Source organism: Schistocerca gregaria, chromosome 6 (genome assembly GCF_023897955.1).
Source record: "Schistocerca gregaria isolate iqSchGreg1 chromosome 6, iqSchGreg1.2, whole genome shotgun sequence".
NCBI lineage: Eukaryota > Metazoa > Arthropoda > Insecta > Orthoptera > Acrididae > Schistocerca > Schistocerca gregaria.
This window is the reverse complement of record NC_064925.1, coordinates 329,521,207-329,545,433: the sequence shown is the minus strand read 5'-3', so window position 1 is coordinate 329,545,433 and position 24,227 is coordinate 329,521,207. Positions and strand designations below refer to the sequence as shown.

Sequence of the window (24,227 nt, the reverse complement as noted above, 5' to 3'; positions counted from 1 at the left end):
TGAAAATTACTGTTAGCTACATTGCAAGTAGCAGTGTTTATTATGCAGCTGCATGTCAAAAAATAATAGGCCTGTACTGTAGACAGGTTTCTGTGCTTACAGATGAAGGCTGCCAACAGAAGATAAACAACAGTTATTAAATATAACTGACACAGCAGCTGCTTTTTTAAAGTAGTGACTTTTCTTCTAATTTCCTAGGTTACATTTAGCTGGAGTAAACACACTACAGTGATAATTTATGGAAATATTGAACCAGCCGATCCCATCCATGATGTCATAAAAATGACAGACATAAATATCTCATTGAAATTCAATGTGCATTATAAAACATACATTAATAAGAATTGCAGTTATTCTCAAGTCATTACATTCACTGACCAACTCACAACCAGACTTCCACCTTTCAAACTAACCTAGACATTAGACTACCTTATAGATCAATAATTCATCACAAATTATATTACTGATTCATATTTGTTGACCTTCCCAACTCACAATCAAACGCATGTTACACACAACTGGTCTGACACCACAAGCCATGTTCCAAAACATAATATAGAAGCTAATCTATCTCTGTGTGAACAGGACACCACACGCCACATCATCAATACTTCACAGGTCAAAGTTCATGTTCGGTATCGATAGGCTCGACTTACCCACCTAATTTTTTATATTGTGCACAGATTAAATTTCTATGACTTCCTTCTCTTTTGTTAACTTATACTTCAATTTGTTTGTCACTGAAGATTATCCTTCTCAATGGAATCTATGTAACACAAACTGTAAATCGCTTTAACACCATTTTCTTCAATCTTTGTTTGGAATGCAAAACTGGACTTCAACAACTCCCGGCGTCCTATATAAACAGTGATTCTCTGCTATGGTGGTACTGCATTCAAAGACTCTATATCTGTTAATAAGTAAGGCCTGAGCCTTAACTCCATTTTCTTTTTTTGGATATGTAGTCACTCTCTCTTTCCTCTTATTGATTGTACAGTAGTATCATATTATCTTTTATCTATCATTTCAGTGATTTCCATGTGATAAGTTGGTGAGCACAACTTCTGGTGACATCCCATTATCCCTTTCATTCTTCTGTGTACGTGCGTATTAAAAGTTTGTCAGTATCTCATTGTGCCTGTTGTTGACACTGAACCTGTTGTTGATAAGATATGAAAGCTAAAACAATTAGTAATTTTTTTATGACCTAATATTTATGACTGAAATACGTTAAAAAAGGTTTGTAATTTAACTGTGCTGTTTGTCACTACTTCCAGGAAGTGGAAGCTGATAAACAGAATGCTGCAAAGTTAAATGCTCTGGTCCAGCTATCTCCTCCACATGAAGATGAAGAACCACGGTTCAGTCATCCAAGATTACCAAAGAAGTCTGAGAGGGACGTGCATGAGCAAGGTCAGGAGAATGAACTAAGTTATTCACCGAGAGCCTCAGCTCGTGAACATAATCGATTTGGTCCATCAGCACAACCATATACCAGCACAAAAAGCCACAGTTTCTCGCAGGTAAAGTTATATTTGTTGGTTTTGTTTCCAATTTTGTGATATAAAGTTTCATCATCATCATCAGTTATCTCCTATATTAGCAGGTCCTTCGCATCTCCATTTCCTGCAATCCATTGCTTTCTCCTTAAGGCTGCTGTATGTTGTACCGTCCATCATGTCATCCAGTATCTGGAATCTCTTCCTTTCCTTCCTCACTCCCTTTTCCCTTCTACATAACCTTCTAAAACTGTTTTTATCAGTCCGTCATTCTTTCTTAATATATGCCCAATCCAGTTTCTTTTTCTTCTCTTTATTACATCTAGTAACTGTCTTTTCTCTCCCACTCTTCTCAGTACCTCTTCATGTTTTACGCTGTCCATCCAACTTATTCTTTCCATCCTCCACCATGTCCAGATCTCAAAAGCCTCCAGCCTTTCTCTCTCTTTCTTCCTCATAGTCCATGTTTCTGCACCATATAGAAGAACACTCCATACAAGGCATTTTAGGAGTATCTTCCTGAGTTCTCTGTCCAGACCGCTGCAGAAAATTCTCCTTTTCTTATAAAACGCCTCTTTTGCCATTGCTATCCTTGTTTTAATTTCTGTGGGGCACTTCCAGTCACTGTCTATCCTGCTTCCAAGACACTTAAAATTTTGCACCTGTTCTAGTATTTCTTCATCCAGCATAATTTTTATTTCCTTCTTTCCTCCTAGTGCCAATACTTTTGTTTCATTTGTGTTAATTTTCATTCCATACTTTTTACCGTTAGTTTCAATGGTGTCCACCAAATCCTGTAATTCTTTTTCCCCTGTGGGTAGAAGGACCATGTCATCAGCAAACCTCAAACACCCTATTCTTCTTCCTCCAATTTCTACACCTTTGTCATCTAATGACCATTGGTCAATCATATTTTCCGAGTAGAGGTTGAAATGAGTAGGTGATAAACAGCATCCTTGTCTTACTCCTTTTCCTAGTCCGATCCAGTTTGTACTTTCTCTGCTCACTTTAATTGAAACTTTTTGATTAAGATGTAATGAGTTTACAAGTCTTCTGGTTTTCCATCCCACTCCCTTTTTCCCTCATTATAGTCACCAGCTTGTCCCAAACAACATTGTCAAATGCCTTTTCTAGATCGATGAAGCACATATATTGGTCTCTTCCTTTTTCAATAAACCTTTCTCCCAAGATTCGTAGGAGCCCTATTGCATCTCTGGTGCCCGTATTCTGCCTGAAGCCAAACTGCTCCTCACCAAGATTCTCCTCCATTACTTTTTCAAATCTTTTATTAATTATTCTTAATATCACTTTTGCTGCATGTGAAATGAGGCTGATTGCCCTGTGCTCGCTGCATTTCTTGGTTCCTTGTTTTTTCGGTAATGGAATCATTACTGTTGTCAGAAAGTCCACAGGCCATTCACCACTGTCATATATTTTATTACATAATCTCAATATTTCTCTTATCCCATCTTGGGTCAAGCATTTTAATATTTCTCCCGGTATCGTATCTGTATATACCGCTTTGCCATTTTTCATTGCAGCTATGGCAGAGTTTACTTCTTCCATTATGATGGTTGGTCCTTTCTCGTCATCACTTACACTGTTGTGTAATTCAAGTTCCAGAGTTTCGGGTTTGCTATTTGTGTTAACTTTTAGATATTTTTCCCATCTCTGGAGGACGTCTTCACGATATTTGTACACTACCTCTTCGTCTTTACTCAAAATTTCCATAGTAGCACTTCCTGCTCTGTTTTATTCCCATGTCATAGTCTTTACTCTGTTGTATAGTAAGTTGTATCTTCCTGTCCCGCCCAGTTCTTCAGTTTCATCACATTCCTCTTTTAGCCATTTCTCTTAACAGTTCATTATTTAACCTTCGGTATATCTTTCTTGCATCTTCAGTGATCTCTTTTTTCAATTTTCTTCTCTCTTCCATCTAGGAAATCATTTCTTGCATGACCCATGGTCTTTTTGACCTTTTCCCTTTTACATATCCTGTGTTTTGCTGTCCTGCTTTAATGATTCCTTCTTTCAGCATATTCCAGTACTCATAGGCATTATCAGGTGGTTCTTTGTCTCGTAATGTGTTTAGAAACTCTCGAGACAGTACTTCTGTAATTTGTTCTTTGTTGGATCTCATCTTCTCTAGATCCCACTTCTTCACCATGGTCGCCTTCTTCAGTTTTTTCATTCTTATTTCTATTTCAGCCATAAGTAAGTTGTGGTCACTATTAATATCTGCACCTGGTTATCTGTGCATCTTCTTGATTCCATTCCTGTATCTTTCTTCTACCAGCTTAAAATCGATTTGGTTTCTGTATTTATCCCCTGGTGATTTCCAAGTGCAGATCCTCCTCTTGTGGTTCTTGAGCCATGTGTTTGCCGCTATCAGCTGCCTTTCCCTGCAGAAATCAATTAGCCATTCACCTCTATCATTTCTCTTGCCAAGACCATGACTGCCTACTATGTTTCCCTCTTTCCATTTTCCCACAATGGCATTCCAGTCTCCCATTACTATTTTGCAGCATTTTTTATTTTCATTCATTATTCTCTCTATTACATTGTATGTTTCCTCTACAATTTGGTCATCATGTTCTGAAGTTGACATATACAGCTGGAAAATCAGTAAATCTTTTAGTGCTCCTTTCAGCCTTACACCAATGACCCGGTCATTTGCATAGTCTACGTATTCCACACATTTAGCCAATTCCTTTGTCATAATCATTCGTACTCCATTCGTTCTTTGTACTTCTCATTCTGAGTAGTACAACACATATTCATTTGACTGCAACTCTTCATGTCCATTCCATCTTACCTAACCAATCCTACGTGGTCCATATGATTCTTTTCCATCTCTCTTTTAAAGTTTTCTAGTTTTCCTACTTGTGGCAGAGTTCTAACATTCGAGGTACCAATTCTCGTTTTGATTTTTTGCCTCCTTTCAAGTTGTGTCCCCCCCCCCCCCCTCTCGCCCCCCCTCCCCTGGAGATCCGAATGGAGGACTATTTTACCTCCAGACACTGATTTAACACGAGAGGAAGCCATTTATGTGCATAAAATGGAGACTGCATTATGCAGGGAAGATAATCTACAGTGGTATTCCGTTGCCTTCCACAGTTCTGGAGGCCGCCCCTAACATTGGATACAGACGCCTTTTGCAGCCGCCCACTCCGGGTCAAACGCTGCATGAGACGTATAGGTAGGAAAATGAGACTTCTAGCCCTCGAAACCTAATAGTGTCAGGGTCAGAAAAGAACAAGAGCTGGCCGAGTGTGGCCAGATAGGAAAGATAAAAGTGAGGAGCCTGGCATAAGTAAGTGGAAGCAATGCCAGGACTCAGATCAGGGCCCCATGGTCGCCAGCCACGTAATCACTACGTGTGACTCCCTGAGAAGTTTCATGACAGCAAATTTAATGTAATACATGCATAATCTTATGTCCCAAAAAAACAGTTTAATATTCCTCACTTTGTTCTGTCAAGTTTTTATACTGCACTATGTGTGTCTGAAAATAATAAAAAGAAGGAAACAAAACTAAATTGGACATATATTAAGTAAGAAGGAAAGCTTATAAAACAGTCTTAGAAGGGTTTGTGGAAGAAAAGAAGAGGTGAAGGAGGAAGAGATGTAATGGACTGCAGCACATACAGGAACATAAAGAAGGAAATGGAGATGCAAAGGACCTCCTAATACAGCAGAAAACTGGTGATGATAACATGTATGCATGGGGGTCTAACACTGAGCCCTTTGCAACATGCAGACCTTAAACTTTACAAAATTGTTCTCCTCATGCAAACATTTATTTTATTTACAAAGTAATTATTTAATTTGGGGGCAGGGGATTAACTATGGAAGTTTGGAGAAGGTAATGCAGATTGTTGTGTTTTGGAGAACTTCACATCTTCGTCTGGTACTATCCTTAAGGATATAAGCACCAGTGCATCCTCTCAGATCAGTAAATCCCATAATGTACCTTGTATGAAAGTTGTTCACAAAAACTTCATAAGACCATGTCATCTTGATTGTCTGGGATTTTTGTGATATGCTTAGAACAATATATTCCAGTGGCTCAATTCTGTCATAAAATATGACTGCACAATAATCAGTTCACAAAGAAAGTGCATATCATTCTTTAGCATACACATCTTGCTTCTTCACATGTGCAAGCACTGCTGAAGAAGATGCAGATATATGGTTGCTGCTTTCTCTATGAGTTTTGATATGCTCATTTTCTTCCTGCTTCAGATATGTAGTGTGCACCAGCATGAAGATAGGCACATAAAATTTCTTTTAAGATTTTTTAATGGCCACCAAATGAGTCCCAAGAATATGCTAAATGTGCTCACTGGTGCAGCAGACATTATTTTTTAAACAATCACATTGCATGGGAATTGCAACCTCCTGTAACTGCTTATGTTGGGCACCCTGGCCACCTTTCATTTTGAAGAGGAATTCATTTGTATTTCACAAAAAAAGTTGAGAGGAGACAAGGATCTCAAAATGTCAGATGCAATCTTTCAAGACACTTCTTTTCTCTGAAAATGACTTTGATATTGTAAAATGTAATTATACAAAATACTCTAAATTAAAATAATTTGCAGACTCAGCTATACAATTATTTTAGTTGTGGTGATTGTTGTCAAGTTCTGGACTGTGTACATTGGTCACTAAGGCATTAGTTTAGCTTAGGCACAAGAGGGTAGTCCCGGGTAACAGATGAGTGGTGAGAAAAGTAGTTTTGAGTGCTGAAATGTGAATTTTTTATTATTGTTTGGCATTTGTTCCCTGACTTTAGCCATTTCGTGGAATATGTGGTGCAGTCCAAGACTGTAGTTACACTGCTGGCCCTTAAAATTGCATCAGGAAGGATAGTAAATGAAGAAATTTTACTTGATGTGCATACTCATTAGAGTAGAAAAATTTATAGGTGGCATACACAGGGTGTGGAATTTAGTACATACAATTGCCGCCTCTAGCAGGAACAGTGCCTCTGACAGGGCTGGTTGTGAAGTCCAACTGAGCTTGGATGGCAGATAAGGCTATGGCATTTCATGATGCTAGAACTATGTGCCATACGTGATCAGTTGTAATATCTGATTAGAATTGGTGTGCCAACCTCTTGACATTTCATGACCAGACATTTTCATTGGGTGAATGATTGGGGGAAGTATTACCAGGGTCATAATCAAACATTTAGTATCAAGGTAGGTGAGAGCAGCACAGGCAACATGTAGCCATAGCCCAGTCAACAAAGACCACAAAAAGTTGAATAGGGAAAATATGCAGCCACAAATTTTTGTACAGTGGTAGGAGGAAGTGGCATGAGCAACATACTACGAATCCCCACTGGTGGGGTTATGTGTGGGAGGGAGGGGGAGGGTGATTAAATATCACTTTTCTTTGTTTTTCTTAAATCACTCAAAAACTTCATTTTCTAGAAAAAATGTTCTCTAGTACTAAATTAAACTACATTAAATTTCCTGCAAAAATGACAATATTCATTTTTTCTATAGGATAATAGGTTTCACATTTTAGGGGCTGGAGAAAAATCACAGATTATTGAAATACTATTTTAATGGTATAAAATTGCTGTTTATTAAATGAAGGGGGGCTAAGAACAAATATTATACAGGGTGTAACGAAAGTGTATGGCACAAATTGCAGGACACATTCCTCAAAAGTAGATGTTTTTATGAACATGGATCTGAAAACCCTTTGTATCCATGTTAAAACTCATTTTCTCAACTCATTAATCATAGGAAACACACACGAGCAGAATGCATGAGCATACCACATGCAACTCTTTCTCATAGGAGATGTTCAATATGCTCTCCATGGGCATTGTTTCATGCATCAACCTTCCTTCGTAGTGAACCTTGGATGTGCTGATATTCCCCTGGAGTATTCCATATGGTTTTACAGCCTTCAATAATACGGGCATGGATACTCTGAACATCTTGTACTGGAGTTCCATGCACAAGAGCTTTCAAATGCCCTCGCAAATGTAAGTCTAGTGGGTTTAGGTCCAGAGAGCATACAGAACAGGCAGTTGGTCCATCTCCACCGATCCATCTGCCCCCGGATCTTTGATTAAAACTGCAGTCAAGATGGCAATAACATTTGATTACTATTACTGGTTTCAACTTACATTAAAGCCATCCTCACTTTTTTGGCCCCCCTATGGCTGGTGCTGGCAGATCCTTGTTTCTTCACGTGATACCATGATCGTACACCCTGAACTGGTAATAATAAACACGTTATTGCGATCTCGATTGTTGTTTTAATCAAAGTTAGCATCAGATCGCTGCATTCCACAGACAATGTTGTCTAAATTTATGTAACTGAATCTGTTATTTAGAAGCCGATGGACATTAACTCTAAAATGGGGAGGTGCTCCATCGTGCATGAAACATGTTTTATCGTACAGCTAAAGTCATATGTGCTAACAGATCAGATTCTCTTCAAAATTATGATAATTTTGTCCATTGAGACTGGGTGGAAGAAAGTAAAGCTGTATCAAACAGTAACAAACAATGCCAGTCCAAACATTGACAGGAAATCTTGTTTGATGTCTAAATGATGAACAGTTGCACTAAAATTAGGGTTGATGCTTTGTTGAATAAACCAGCCACAGAAGAGTATCTCTGCAGGAAAATCAGCTGCTGATAGTGCCTGCACATGCTGTAAATGGTATGGATACAGCTGGTCCTCATATAACACTCACGTGACAGTCATGTGGTGAACATTCCATGTTGCAGCTACATGCCTTGTACTGACACTAAGGTTCTTGTCAACTGCATGGAGAATTGCTGTCCCCTGTTGTGGTGTCCTTGTCCATCTGGTCTCTTCCGGTGACGAATATCAGGGTTAAATGCCCAATATTCCCTAAGACAATGATCAATACCTTCAAACGTTTTCCTGTCGGGGCACCTTCTTCCCAGAAATCTATTCCAGTATAAACAGTAAACGCGAGTTCCATTGCCATCAGCTAATCCATACGTCAAATGGACATCTGCCAACTCTGCATTTGTGTACACTGCCACTGCATGAGCTAAATCTGTGATTAAATATATGTAGTAACACATGTGCTTGCAATGGGCATACTGATCACTGGAACAGTTTATGTTACCCCGTAATCAAGCAGCGATGTACTTCACATGGCAACAAGGACATGTAAAACAAAACACTAGACTGCATAATGTAACCAGATGTCACTAAGGGTGCATCTTCCCTATGATCATATCATTTTGTTCTTGTGTGTTTCCCATGATTATTGAGTTGGAGAAAATGAGTTGTAATATAGAAACAATGTGTTACCAGATCCATGTTCATGTAACACAATTTTTTCGTCTTGGTGTGAGGAATGTGTCCTCCAATTTGTGCTGTATATTTTTGTTACAGCCTGTAAGTGTGTACCATGCCAAAGTGCAGTGGAGCTTTATTAAGGCATAAAGTGCACCCTTGCGGGTGTATCAGAGTTGAGGGGGTGGGTGAGGTGAATGGTAGAAGCATGTGGGAATGCAGGATGTCAGATTGTGGTCATGCATTTCCATCCTTCACAATGCAGCTGCACTCAAGAGCTAGTCATTTGCTTAGCCAAACATGTACTACACTTATGCCATTTTTGTTGCATACTGCCCCAGTTTTAACTGCAAATAGTCTTTTTAGTTGTAGCAGGTGTTCCATGAGCCAGAAATCAAAATGAACTAATAATGAAGATTAAAATTCTGGAGTACCCTTAATGATCTGCTGGCTGTCATCATCAAAACAGATAATAATAAACTGTCACTTTGGAACATGAATCAGGGCTACTGGGTCATTCTGTTTGTGCCTTTTTTCTTGAAACTAATGTCTCTCCTTAAAGTATTCTGTTGAAAAAGAAAATACAATTTTTAATTGAAACTTCATATTTATTTTTGTTTGTTTTTAAGTAGTGATTTTGCCACTCCTACTGATGTTCCTGTTCCAACAGTTGCCAAGCAGACACTCCACCTCTCACAAAGGAGACATCCCTCCTTGAATAGCTGTAGCTGTATAAAAATGATTTTAAAATAGAGAGATGTGTGTTTCCTATCACCTGACAATGCCATCTGTCTGTAAAATAACTGATTTTTGAAAGTTAACATATTTAAAGATTATAGAAGTACAAGTTGTTGAAGGAACAATATTGTGTAACAGACTGTTATAACTACTCAATTCACAAAGGTATTAATGAAATATTATACAGCAAAGAGCTGAATATTTGCTTGAAACAATGTGTGTTAAGACATGTTTAATTCTGCTCTTTGCAATAAATAAAGCTCTCACTTCCTGGCACGAAATACCTTTGATTCCATATGTTAGCCACCTTTTCTCTCAGCTTCCACTGTTTGCTCAATTTTCTTCTCCAAGTCTAAAATTAATTGTCATGAGAGATTTGAGAGCTCCATAGCATGTGGCTTGTCTTGATTCACAGTTTGACACATTTTCATCTATTTTCATATGTCATTGATGCTGTGATCACATGTAAAGATATCAGTGTAATGGTCATGCTTTGGATGTCTTCTTCTGAGACTTGCTACACATGAGGAAAATGATATTTTTAGGACTTGCAGCCAAATTAATTTAGTTGTCTAGTGTTATGTTCTTGATAGTGAAATGTACTTGGACTCGAGACCACAGAATGGAACTGTAGGAATGATCCTGGTGTGCACTAGAATTGTGCCAGTTGTTGACAATAAATCTTCAATAGACAAAATAATTTGAAGAACATACTGTGTATTTTAGGTGCCTTATTTAATTCCTGTGTTTGTAATGGACAAAAATTACAGCTATTTGCTAATACCTAATGATATTTTAGGATGATGGACCACCTCCAGATCCTGTGTACAACTTCTTGGCAGATCGACAGCGTGATCCAAGAGCCAGTTCTCGTGGTGCTCCATTTCAAAGAGGAGGTCGTGGTAACCGTGGCATGCCAACACAGTATAGAGAGAGAACAGGGCCACCTGAAACAAGGGTGAGTATTGATTGCACATTTTTATTTGGCCGTTTAGGGAGGCAATGCTGGGAGCAGAAGCTTATGATGACTAGCTTGTGGTGCCTGCTCCTAGCAGTGCTTACAGGTTATGAAGGAAACAAATGTGTAGTAGGTAAATGTGTTGCAGAAGTGACATGAAAGTAGCTGGAGAGCTGCTAGAAGGAACAGGTACCAGTAAAGCCTCTTCACTCATCTTTGTAAATGATACTGGCAATCACTAGACACAACACCAAATGTGAATCATTACTATTCAAGCAATGGCTATTAATTGCAGTGATGCACAATACTATTGTGTATCTAAAGTTGGCAATGGCCATGAACATTCTAGAGCTGTCTGAAGTCACCAGATATTCATCGATCAGAGGGGGATCAAGTAAAAGTGTGTCATTAGTAGGTGCATGTGTTTGCGTGGGAGTGGATAGGAAAGTTTTGGACTAATGCCAGCAATTATAACAATTTGTTATTTGTTGCATATATCAAAACTGAGTCGGTATACATCGTGAATTGAGGTTACTACAGTCAATTTAGAAAATGTACACTCTAAGAAGTTTGAAGATATTTGTTCCTCACAGTCAAAGTTTTCAGTTTACAAACTCCACTGACAGAGAAACTCAAACAAACTATCACCAAACAATTTAAAATTGCTACACTGATCTTTGGTTGCAAATCACAGTCTTATAACACGCCCATCTATAAAACTGTAGATCTGTTGTCCGTAGTCTGGATTTTGCAGTATTCATGCCCAAGATCTTCACTGAAGTCTTGCTGCTTCTCCAAAAACTAGGTTGCATTTTCATTTGAACTGATCACAATAGCATAGGGAATTTAAACTGATGTATGTTCATGTTATGATTTTTGGTGAGCCACCAGTTTCTTACTGTAGCCTGCTATCACAATAGTCTGTACTTATGTACAAGATATTAAGGACCTGGTTGCCTTCCAGAGTAGTTTTCTAGATTGTAGCTGATGCCTTTTTACATCTCAGTGGAATAGTTGTATCATTTTAGTAGAAAATTCTTGTAAGCTAAAACTTCCTTTCCAAGAGAGTGTTGGTTCCATATGTTTGGTTGTCCCAGTGGTGGATGCCAAGGATATAGTGGGATCTAAGACAGAGAGCAGCAAATGAGATGCACATGTAGTTTTCGATAATTTATTTTATTTTATTTGAATAGCAGCAAGTCCAGGGCAAAATCCAAAGTGAGTCCTTGAGATAGGCCAGATAAGTATCCACAGTAATGACAGAGGCTAACTGGCAATGCTTTGACTAGGCAAGCACAACTAAACTAACAGACTAGACTCCTGAGCAGCATCCTTTTGATGGCTCTGTGGCGGTGCTTGCTGCACAGGCTAAGGAGGATATGTCTCTGGAGCTGGCAACAGGTTGGTGATGCAGTCACATGGGTTACTGCTAACTTGTAGACATGGACTGACATGACATGGCATTGATAGTGCCATATCACATACCCTCTTCCCAAAGAAAAAAAAAACTAGCCGTCATACACTAGTGCTTCCAGAAGGGGCAACAGGGGGAAGATCTGGGGATGGGTGCCATGGAGAAGGCAAGAGGTGGAACTTCAGCCAGTGACAAGCTCCTTTTGTCCAGACCCTGACTTTCGTTATGCAAATAGCTGGGGAAAAAAAGCAGCTGCAGGGTGTGCATTCATGCCCAGGGGTGGAGCATCTTCTTCTGTCGGTAGAGGTGCAACAGTGACCAGTGACTAGAAGGTCCACGGCGGCCCACAGGAAGGTGGTAGGGTGAGGACCCCCACCTCCCATGGCTGGGGCTGCTGTTGCTGTGGTTACAGTGATGGTGCATCAAAGTCCATTGGATCTCCATCAGCCAGAGGTGGCACAGGACCCAAAGGTGGAAAAGGCAGCTGAGGCTGTATGATTCTCCTGGGCACTGAATTTTACAAACAAACTACTCGTAGTACGATAACACAGCCCGAACAGATGGAGCTGTTTCTGTTGGCACACAAAGAGCAGCCAAGACTTTGGTGATAATGCCTCATTCCCAGCGTGTGTTGCTGCCAGTGCTGGAAAAGACCAAATCATTTACTTTAAACTTAGAGCACTGTGGATGATGGGTCGACTGCTTTGGGGGTGCAGAAGCTGAAACAGTGTCCTGTGTTGACTTCCATGCAAGAGCTCTGCTAGTGGTGTTCTGTTGTATGGATGGAATGATAGGATGAGAGGAAGAGCTCAAAAGCTTGCCCCTGCATAAGGGGAAGCATGTAACTTGTTCATCTGTTTGCTTGAAAGTTTGGATGAAGTGTTCTGCTTTACCATTAGACTGAAGGTGGAACAGTGTAGTTGTCACATATTTGATGGAGTTGGCGTCACAAAACTGCTAAAATTTTGCTAGTGTGATTTGAGGTCCGTTGTCAGAAACTAGCATTTGTGATAGGCATTTGATGCTAAAGACTTATCGTATTTACTTGAATCTAAGCCGCACCTGAAAAATGAGACTCGAAATCCAGGAAAAAAAATTGCCCAAATCTAAGCCACACCTAAAATTTGAGACTCAAAATTCAAGGGGAGATAAAAGTTTTAGACCATACCTCCAAATCGAAACAAAGTTGGTCCATTGTAACATGAGACACAATTTAGGTTGAATAGATGAAGATACAGCTACGTTAGTTTGGTTCGAATCGTAAGCTTATCAGTTAAGCTTTACCAGTTAGCCATTGCTATGCGTCAGGTGTTCCGTCCATATTTATATGGGTACCCTTCCTTTTTCACGTGCTCCGTCTGGTTTGAATCAATTGCTTATTTTGCTTTGATCTGATAAGTGCCGTTCTCTTTGTTATAGGTGTTTACGTCACTCTAAGCTGAAAATTCATTATTGTACTGTGACATGCATTGTTTGTTGATTTGTTTATGACCTGTCGCCGCTCGCGGCATGGCTTGCTTTTGTGCGCGCTACTGCCGCTTGCAATAAAAAAAAAAAAAGAGAGGAATTCTCTCATTAGTGAAACATTGGCAAGAGACTGCTATTTCTTGTTACGTACACTGCTGCTTTCTTTGATAATGACCAGCAAGAACCAAATAAAGACTGCATATGATAGAAGCTGTTATGAACAAGACTTCAGCGAAAATTTTTCTCTGTTTGAAAATCTTTGCAGGCATCTCTTTAGTACATTACATTCTGCACAGAAATTAGAGTCATCTTAGATTTAAAAATCTAGTCAGTTGCCGTGCTTCATTTCTGACTGTATCATTATTCAGCATAAGAATAATATGAATATAAACATGACATGATATGTATATTCTTCCATGTTTGTTGTTCTCGCACTCTGGTTTCATAGTTTATTAAGCAGTCAGGATTTAAATGAGATAACAGCAAACATGAAAGAATACATGGCATGATGTTTACATTCATATTATTCTTATGGCAAAGAGAATACTGCATGTGATTCACAATTCATAAAAGTTCCTATTAGCAACTATCTCTCGTCACAGGTAGGAAAAAATTCAGAATGTAGATTTGGCCATATTGACATACATTCCAAACAGTCTTGCCAGTCAGATTTTCATAGTAGATTTTTAGTGATGACTTCAAATGCAGAATGTGTTGTTGTTGCCTTCAGTCTGTAGACTGGTTTTATGCAGCTCACCATGCTTTTCTATCCTGTGCAATGTGAGTAGCAATACTTATAAAATAAGAACGAAAATAACTTAGAAATTAAATGCTAAAATTTAAAACAAAATTTTATTAGGTTTGTAATACATCTTATTCGAAATGTTTAACATATCAGTCATGATTCTGAATCACTATCACTCAGTTCTTTGTTGCTCATTTCTTCATACACAGGATCGTCCTCCATACCATCTAGTGCATTTGATATCGAACATTGTTTAAATGCTTGTTGCACAGTCTGATTTGGAACACACTTCCATGCATCATAAATCCATTGGCACACTTGCGACAAACTTGTGCGTTTTACATGTTGGTGTCAGTTGTCTGTCACTTTTTGAAAGCCAGTCTGTGTACATGCGTTTAAGCTTGTCTTTAAATGGTTTATTCAAACAGATGTCAAGTGATTACAGAATTGACGTCATCCTGCCTGGAATTACTGCCAAGTCTGTTTTGCATTCTTCTAATTTTCATTTTACTGCAGGTGTTATATGGCCAGCGTACACGTCTAATACCAACACACTGCGTAAACCAAGCATTGCGCCAGGGCGATGATTCCACACACACCTAATCCATTCCAGCAACATGTCCTCTGAAAACCACCCTGTTTCATTTGCTCATACAATTATAGTTTTTAGAAACACTTCAAATTTTGGTAAAGTCTTCCACTTGAAAACTATGAATGGGGGTAATTTATGTCCATCTGCTGTGCAAGCAAGCATGACGGACGTCCGCTGTTTTTCACCCTCTGATGTAAGAACACTTATGTCTTTCATTCCTTTGGTGTCAAAAATATAATTCGATGGCATGTCAAAATATACGGGAGTTTGGCCAGCATTTCCTATCTGACTAAGAAGGTACTACTTTTCTGTGCGTCACCTAATTAATAAGCACTGAAATTCCACAAGTTTTTCTTCATAATTTTTTGGCAGCTTCTGTGCAACTGAAGTTTGCTTCTGAAGTGAAAAACCCCAGCACTTCATAAACAGATCAATCCAGCTGCGACTAGCCTTAAAATTTTCGATTTTTTGCTCTCTAGCAATTTCATGTGCCTTAATTTTTAAAATTTTGGCATTCACAGGCAGGGATTTTTGATGCTGTTCCTTAACAAATTCATTTAAAATCACTGCTAGTGCATGATATCGGCCACACTTTAACCCACTAAATGCTTTCCTGCTACTTGAACATTCAAATAATTTGTCTCTCAGCAGTCGCTATCGCTTGATGTTGCTCTCATCAATCCGGTATTGCAGACTTGCAGCACGATTAGAACCTTGTTCCGCAAAAGAAATAACTCCCCTCTTGAATTTGGCACTATAATGAAAGCGCTTCATTATGGTTCACTAACACCAACAAGCACTTCACAAAATTCCACAGAGCAGTAGATGCCGCTATGTGAATTTTTAATGAGCCCCAGCGTATAAGCTCGTGCAACAATCCTAAAGTCTTAGCATTGTTGTTATTTTTGTGTAAAGAAATTTTTTTTTTTTTACTGACGCAGAGGTTTTGCTGCCATTATTTATCTTTGTGTCTACAAAGCATGCCTGTGTAGTGCTACATATATTCGATGGCAGAAGTTAGTTGTGATGCCACCTACTAAAATTTTTCAGAACTTCCACTAACTTTGCACTCGATTCTAAGCCTCAGGTGGTTTTTTGGATTATAAAAACTGGAAAAAAGTGCTGCTTAGATTCAAGTAAATACGGTACGTCAGCATCTTCATAGTGCTAACCGTTGTGGTGGAGGCCATGGGCACCATGAATGGAAACTTGCTGAAGGCATCGACCACAGTAACCCATTGTGAATTCCAGTTAGACTCACAAAGTCAATATATAAACATTGTGAGGGGGTGCAGGGCTTGGCCCAGTAAAAAATATTTGTGGCATAGGAATGTGGTGTTCTGCATGTGCTGGACATAGTGGAGTCCATTGTTCTATTTGAGTATCCATGCCAACCCATGTGCAATGCCATCAGGCAAGTTACTTAGTGCGTATAATGCCCAATGACCTTGATGGAGAAGGAAAGAGTTTCACTCTGAAACAATGGCCCAAACACACAGCACTGAGTATTGTCTATATGTAATAGGTTGAAACCCTGCTACATTGACAAGCTCTGCAAAACCACAAAATAATGGCATTTTTCTGAATCACTAATGTGCTTAATTGATACGGTTAACCAGTGTGGAGGTACTGCAACAGAATCTTGAGATTGGGGTCCGCAGCCGTTGCTTGAGCAATCTGTCATTGGCCAATGGGAAAGCCATCAATTATTTCATTGCCCTGGGCATCAGTGTGAAAGCAATAATCTTCTGAGGTATCAAATGCCAAATCAATGCTGACTGGTAAGCTAGAAAGAGTGTCTGTGTTATAATGCTTAGCCGTTGGCTTGTACACAATTTCATACTGGTAACTGGAGAAGAACAGAGACCAGCCCTGCAACTTTTGCACCATGCGCAGAGGGACTAGCTTTGGCGGGCCAAACAGTGAGGTGAGAAGCTTGTGGTCCATCACTATGTAGAATTTTTTGCCATACAAATATTGGTGGAATTTGGTCATTCCCATATATGATAGGAAGTCCTTCCTTCTCTACCTGCAAGTGGTTGCAGTGTGTTTTGGTGAGGCATTTAGATGTGAAGACAATTGTAAATGGCTGTCCAGTGATCCATCTTTGCCCAAGAGTACAGAACCAATCCCGTATGAGGATGCTTCAACTGCAAGTACAGCCAACTTAGTAGAATCAAAATGTAGCAGACATTGATTGATCAATAAAGAATCTTTCTGTTTCTGAAATGTGACTTGACACTCCCTAGTCCACTCATACAGAACATTCTTTCATCAAGAGCAATGCAGTGGAGTTGCAATCTGTGCAGCACTTAGAAAGAACAGAATGTGATAAGTTAGTTTAGCCAACACAACCTGGAGTAGTTTAGCCAACACAACTTTGAGTTCACTGACATTTGAAATCACCCTGTTAAATTGTTAAAAGCTTAGTCAAACAGTGTCGTAATTTTGAAATGAGAGTTAGTATGACTGTTGCATAGTAAATATTTCGCAAAGCTCATTTGTGGAAACTAAGCCACTGAACATTAAAAGTAATGTCATTAGGGAATACACCTGACTGACTCCACAAAATAAGAGGACATGTACATTCATGAGTGAGTGCTTCAAAATAAGAATTAATACTGTAATGGAAATGGGTCATAAGAATAGTTACGTTGATACACACTCAATTGTATGCGAACGTACGATCGGGATAGAGGCACATACGTTCTAAATACTATCATTACCTATGGCCTGGGTAAAAAGAATTATGGTTAAAATGCATTTATTCTTCTAAGAAAGAAAATAATCAGACTTCATAATTAAATGAAAAGAAGGATTGCAGGTTCTGAATGTTGCGGCAAATATGACCCTAAATATTCAAATTGACATTGGTGGCCATGAAGTGAAAGAGATGAACACATTCACATACCTCTATTGTTGAGCAGCACCATCATGAAGATCGTCGACTCCATCTAAGTTTTCCATAAAAACTTAAAATAATAATAATCGTCCAGAGTTACAGGAGCTGGGATTCATGGTATCATAAATGAGGAAGTCATTTAATCTCAGTGTGGAGGAAGAAGCACTATTGAGAAAATTTGAATAATCGGCATTTGAAGCTGTCTGTCACATAATTATACTGTTGCCAACATATATTGCATGTAAGGACCACAAAGATAAGATATGAGCAACTAGGGCTCATATGGAGACATATAAACAGTTGTTTTTCCCTCGCTCCATTTACGAGTGGAACAGGAAAGGAAATGGCAAGTAGTGGTACAGGGTCCACCACACACCATATTGTGGCATGCGGAGTATCTAGGTATATGTAGATGTAGAATCCAGCATCAGAGAGCACTTGAAACAATTTCCTGAGGTTGGCAAGCTGTCCATCAGGACTACAACCCAAAACTACAATGTCATCCAGATAGTTCAAAAAAGAAGGAACCGTAGTAGTCAGCTGTGATATGTTGCATTGAAAAATTGCAGGTGCTGACATGCTGCCAAAGACCAAACTAAAAACTTAAATAACCACATGTGGGACTTGACCACAAAAACTTGTTGGGACTGTTCATTGAGGGCAGACACACATAAGCACAGTGAATTTCCGTCTTGGAAACAAAGTGACCTGCACCCAGCTTGTCCACAAGTTCTTCGGGACATGGCCAAGGAAAATAGTTAATCACTGTCATGGATTAACAATTGTCCTGAAATATGTGCTCAAGCATTATTTGCCTGAAGGTTTCTTTCTAATTATTCAAAGTTGATGGCCACTAAGTGGCTGTGACAGGGGAATCACACCATTGTCCTGCCAAGATAAGAGTTCTTGTGCCACTTGATCTCCGATAGCATGAGTGACAGGCCATGCTCAGAAAAAATGGTGTTGCACATTATCTTTCATGACAACGTGAGCCTAGGCTATCATGAAAAATGTTACTAAATTCATCTGCCATCAAAAAGGAGTTCACTGAAAGAACATTGTCTTGAATGTGCAACCAAACAGTTCAGAAGAGTCTCCGCCTAAAATATATTGGTGAGTGAAACTGTTTTAGTAACATTACAAAATATGACAAATAGTCTGCAAATATGTAGCACAGGGAGTGTCATGTCAATCGCAATCGGAAAAAGTTGTTTGTCATTTGTGTCGATTGTGCTTGTGTAACAGATGGAAGTACTTCTGTTCAACAAAGTCACCGGTGCACCAGAGTCTTAACTGCATGCATATTTTGTGTATGACAATCTGCGTAGTAACAAACAATTTATTGGCAATGTGCCTAGAAAAAAATTAATTTACATTCGTTGAATAAGACCATGTAGAATGTCGACAGTGCTTCTTGGACCTGTCTTTTTTTAAACTCACAGACTGAACATGACCATGCTTGCCATGATGATAATACTTGTCATCAAGACAGGGGCACACATGTCACTTGTGGGCCATTAAACATAAATATCAGGGTTTAATATTGATAGCCTGCTGTCTAGTACACTGGTTGCATTTACCTTGCTACCCTGTCTAAGATTTTGTGTGCTACGTTGTGTGAATTACGGGCACAATGTGTTTACCAATACTCTGAACTGCATGAATAGGAGCAGGATCAAAGTCTAATGCTACACTATCACAAAATTTCCGATGCTCCACTATTCCAAAACCTATTGCAAACTAGGATCAGGATACTTAAGAATCTGTTCACATATGTGGGGATGTAATACATTTTGAGTAATGACATCCCTAATTGCGGCATCACTATAGTAATGTCCACACTCACTCTTGAAGCTGCATTGGCATATAAGTCCTTGTAAGTCAGCTACCCACTGCTTGTGTGTGTGATTGAGTTGCCTATGAAAACAAAAGAAGTTGTAATTTGCAGCTGCCACATTAATCTGTTCATCATAATCATTGTGTAGTGCACCTATTAGTTCTTCATAAAAAGCACTTTCAGGATGGTCAATACGAAAAAGTTTGCACACCAACTAGTGAACAGATACTCCCACTGTTGCAAGAGAATAAGGATGCTTGTCCGTACCTTCATTGTGATGCACTATGAAGTATGAGTTGAGCTGTGCACAGTACTCGAACCATTCCTCTTCTGTAGAATCAAATGCAAAGAATGGCAGTACAAAAACAGGTGTTGCTTGTTGTGGCAATACTGCAGGTGTTAGGGCAATGTTTGCTGTGTTTGCTTGCTTAGCAAGCAGTGTTGCCATCATCTCCATGACTTGCTGCATCTGCTACACCTGAAGCTGAACGCATCTGCTGCACCTGAAGCTGAACTGTCTAAGTAACTGACAGTTATTGTGGAGGACTGCCCAAATGAAACACACATAAAATGACTAGAAAAATCACTGTATCAATGAAAATAATCATTTCTTTAAAATATACATAATTGGATAGATAAAAAATCTACTCACCAAGTGGCAGCAGGAGAGCACACATATTAAAAGGTATTATTGGTTGCTAGCTTCTTCTGGAAGAAGGGTTGAGGGGAAAGGAAGAAGGGTGAATGAAAAGGACTGATGATGTTGAAGAAAAGGGATAGAGTTCGAAAAAGTCGCCCAGAACCGTGGCTCAGGGGAGACTTAACGGGTGGATGGGAATTGCACTGGATGAGATTTCAAAACCTGAGAGCTTATAGGTAGAAGATAGGGTAATATGCAAGACAGGGATAAGTGTTAAAACATTGTGCATGAGTTAATAAGAGTGGAAAGCTAAGTGCATTATACGCGATAGAGGTGGGAGGGAGATGGTGAAAAAGGGACAGGTCAGAAAATGAAAGATGTAGAAAACTAAAAGTGATTGGAGAAAGGAATAGGTACAGTGAAGAAACTGTGAGACTAAGAAATTAACACAAATTAATACCAGGTGTATGGTGAGAACCAAGGACACCAGCTCCCATCTGGGGAGTTCTGAGAAGCTGGTGTCTGAGGGAAGAATCCAAATGGTACATGTGGCGAAACAGGCACCAAGGCCACAACTTTCATGTTGTAGAGATGCTTTGCAACAGAATATTATGTATTGCCAGTATACACCATGCCCATTCATCCTAACCAATAACTTGGTGGTATTCATGCTGATGTCAAAGGCTGACAGTGTTTACATAACAGGTATATGATGTGGTGCTTCACAGATGGCTCTCCTTTGATAGTTATGTTTTACCACTTAAAGGGCTGTTATTGGCGGTGGTAGGAGGGTCCATAGTGAAAGTCTTATAGTGGAGATTGTCAGAGGGGTAGGTGCCACAGAATAGGGGAATGGGTGCAGGCACAGTGTCTGACAAGGGTGTTGCGGGGACTGGGAGAGTAACAAAAAGCTATTCTAGTTGTGGTGGTTGAAATGTCAGATGGGCTGGACCTCATTTCAGGGCATGATTTTAGGAAGTCATAGCTTTGTTGAAGTAGCTGAGTAATACATCCAAGACCAGGATAAGCTGAATGACAAATGACTTTTTCCAAAGTAGTTTTTTGAAGGGATCAGCAGCACCAGGGCTGGATATGATGGCCTGGGAAATCTGTTTTTGAACTTTGCTGGTGGGGTAATTACATCCAGTGAAGACTGAGTTGAGAATGATGGTGTATTGCTGTGAAGAGTCTGCTTCTGAAGAAATACGTTTGCCTCAAATACCACGGCTGTATGGAAGGGAATATTTGACATGGAAAAGATGACAACTGTCAAAATGTGTGTACTGTAGTTTGTTAGTAGGTTCTATGTGAACAGAAGGGTGTAGCTGACCTTTGGCAAGAATATGAGATCAACAACAATGAAAGTGGCTTGGGATTTGGAATAGGACCATGTGAAATTTAATTGGAAGAGTGTGTATACAGACTCTAGGAATTTTAGCAGGTCAGCCGTACCATGAGTCCATATGGCGAAAATGTCATCACTGTATCTAAATCAGACCAAGGGCAGAAGGCTTGAAGATCCCAGAAAAAACCCCTCCAAGTGACTCATGAAAAGCTTGGCATAGGAAGGAGCCATCCTGGTTCCCATAAGTGCACACCTAATCTGTATGAATGTGTGCTCCTCAAAGGTGAAATAGTTGTTGGTAAGTATAAAGTTGATTAAGGTGAGCATGAAGGGTGTCTTTTATATGAAATCATGGTGTTTACTGTTTCTGACATGTCTGAAAGGACAGACACAATGCAGAATCCGCAGCTGTGATACATTATATGTAAAATGGAGTTGGAGGGGGGAGAAAGCAAAGGAAAGGAAGGATTCATGACATCAGCTGCATTGGGACTTTACACAGAATCAGCAACGATGAGTGAAAATGTGTGCCGGACCTTCTAGCAGGAGATCCATGGTTTGACATGGTTTGAATCTCAGTGTGGCACACATTTTTGCTTGTCACTGCTGATTCTGCTTGATGTCCAGATGCAGCTGACATCACTAATTCCTTCCCTTTCCTTTCCTTTGTGCCCCTTCCACCTTCATGTTACAGATAAGGAATGATGCCATAGGTTTGGAATCAGGTGGGTGCAGACTGAGGAAATGTTCAGCCATAGACAGCCCTGTACATGGGGGATGTTGGGGTAGAGGGAAGTGGCATCGGTAGTGGCAAACAATGTTTGTGGTGGGAGTGGGATGGGCACAGATTTCAGATGATCTGGGAAGTGGTTGTTGTATTTAATATAGCAGAGAAGTGTTTGTACTATGGGTTGCAGGTGTTGATAACTAAGGCAGACATACGTTTGGTGAGTGCTATGAAGCCAGCTGCTATGGGACAGCCAGAGTGATTGGGTTTGTGGATCTTAGGAAGAAGGTAAAAGGTGGGATTGTGTGGTTTGGATGGGGTAAGAAGTTGTATGGCTTGAGGTGTTAGTTCTTGTGAGGGTCAGGTTTTAAGGAGGGAGTGCAGGTCAGTTTAAATAAAAGGGATGGGATCTTGATGACAGATGCTGTATGTAAAGGTGTCAGACAGCTGGTGTAGACCTTGACTCACATACTCCCATTGATCAAGTACCACAGTGGAAGATCCCTGGTACTCCTGAATTCCTCCCAAAAACAACTTTGGAGTACACCACTTGTCACTCAGTATTATCCTGGTCTTGAATGTTATTAATCACCTAATTTCAAAAGGACTCTGACTTCCTAAAATTATGCCTTGAAATGAGGTCCATTGTGTATGAGGTTTGCCCACCATACCTAGAATAGCTTGTTGTTGTCCTCCCAGTCTCTGCAGTCTCCTTGTCTGACACCCATTTCCCTACTCTATGGCTCCTACCACTGTGACCATCCCCACTGCAATACTTGCCCTATGCACTCTCCTGCCACCACCTGTACCAGCCCTGTAACTGGCAAAACATATACCATCGAAGGGGGAGCCACTGGTGAAATGACACTTGTTGTGTACCAGCTGTTATGTAAGCACTGTTTGACCGTTTATATTGGCATGACTACTATAAAGTTATCAGTTAGGATGAATGGGCGTAGGCAGAGGGTGTGTATTGGCAACACACACTATCCTGTTGCAGAGCATGCCCTAAGATAGTCGTGACCTCGATGCTCATTTCAGCACATGTGCCATGTGGATTCTTACCCCAGACACTAGTTTCTTAGAACTCCACAGGTGGGAACTGGCACTACAACATGTTCTTGGTCCTCGCCTCTCAGCTGGCCTTAATTTGAGGTAATTTCTTCGGTCTCAGCATTTCTTCACAGTAACTATCCCTGTCTTCACTCCCTTTTAGTTTTCTACATCTTTCATTTTCTGATGCGTCTATTTTTCGCCTTCCCCTTCCCTCACCTGTCGCTTTCAATACAGTTAGCTATCCACTCTTGTTACCTTGTGCACGATATTTTAGCAGTAATCTTTGTCTTGCATATTATCACATCTTCCACCTTTAAGCTCTCAGGTTGTCAAATTTTGTCCATTGCAGTCCCTGACAATAAGTCTTTCTTTCTCAACCTTTCTCGTAAGTCTCCCCCGAGCCAAGGCTCTGGGTGACTTTTCTGAACTCTACACCTTTTCCTACAACTCACCAGTCCTTTCACTTCACCCCTTTTCCTTCCCCTTGAATACTTCTGCCAGAAGAAAGAGCCATTGGCTTCAAAACCTTGCAAACTATAATACCTTTTTATATGTGTGTTCTCTTGTCACCAATTGGTGAGCAGGATTTTTTTATATTTTTTTATTATTTTTTTATTATTTTTTTATTTTATTTATTTATTTTGGTCCAACTAAGAAATATCGCTAGGAATATCAGCCTCTGAAAAGCACAAGAAAACACATTTAGTTGCAGGCCCAAAGCTCTGTAACACACTGAAGCAAAGTACCAGGAAGCATGGTGAAGGACCACAGTTCTTCAAGAAAGACACACAATTAATATCATTGCCAGTTGCTCATATGGTGAGAAATAGAATCAAGTAGCAACCAACACAGTTTTCCCTCACTGGCAGATGTTTGGCTATCTCGGTGGTGTATGCCTAGGAGTTCGTGGGTTCTGAGACACAGAGCAAAATAGTGAGATGCACACACAGTGTTTGATAACCTCTTTTGCTGAACTTGAATAACAGCAAATCCAGAGCAAAATCCA

At 39.8% G+C, this 24,227-nt stretch overlaps 1 protein-coding gene across 1 annotated transcript in view; it reads left to right on the top strand.

Moving 5' to 3' along the window:
- The window catches only part of LOC126278955 (uncharacterized), a 189,258-nt gene that overhangs the window by 8,088 nt on the left and 156,943 nt on the right, over positions 1-24,227 (top strand). The window contains exons 2-3 of the mRNA XM_049979235.1: positions 1,278-1,523; positions 10,338-10,496. Of these exons, the coding sequence (XP_049835192.1) occupies positions 1,278-1,523; positions 10,338-10,496 (405 nt within the window). The remainder of the gene's footprint in view (positions 1-1,277; positions 1,524-10,337; positions 10,497-24,227) is intronic.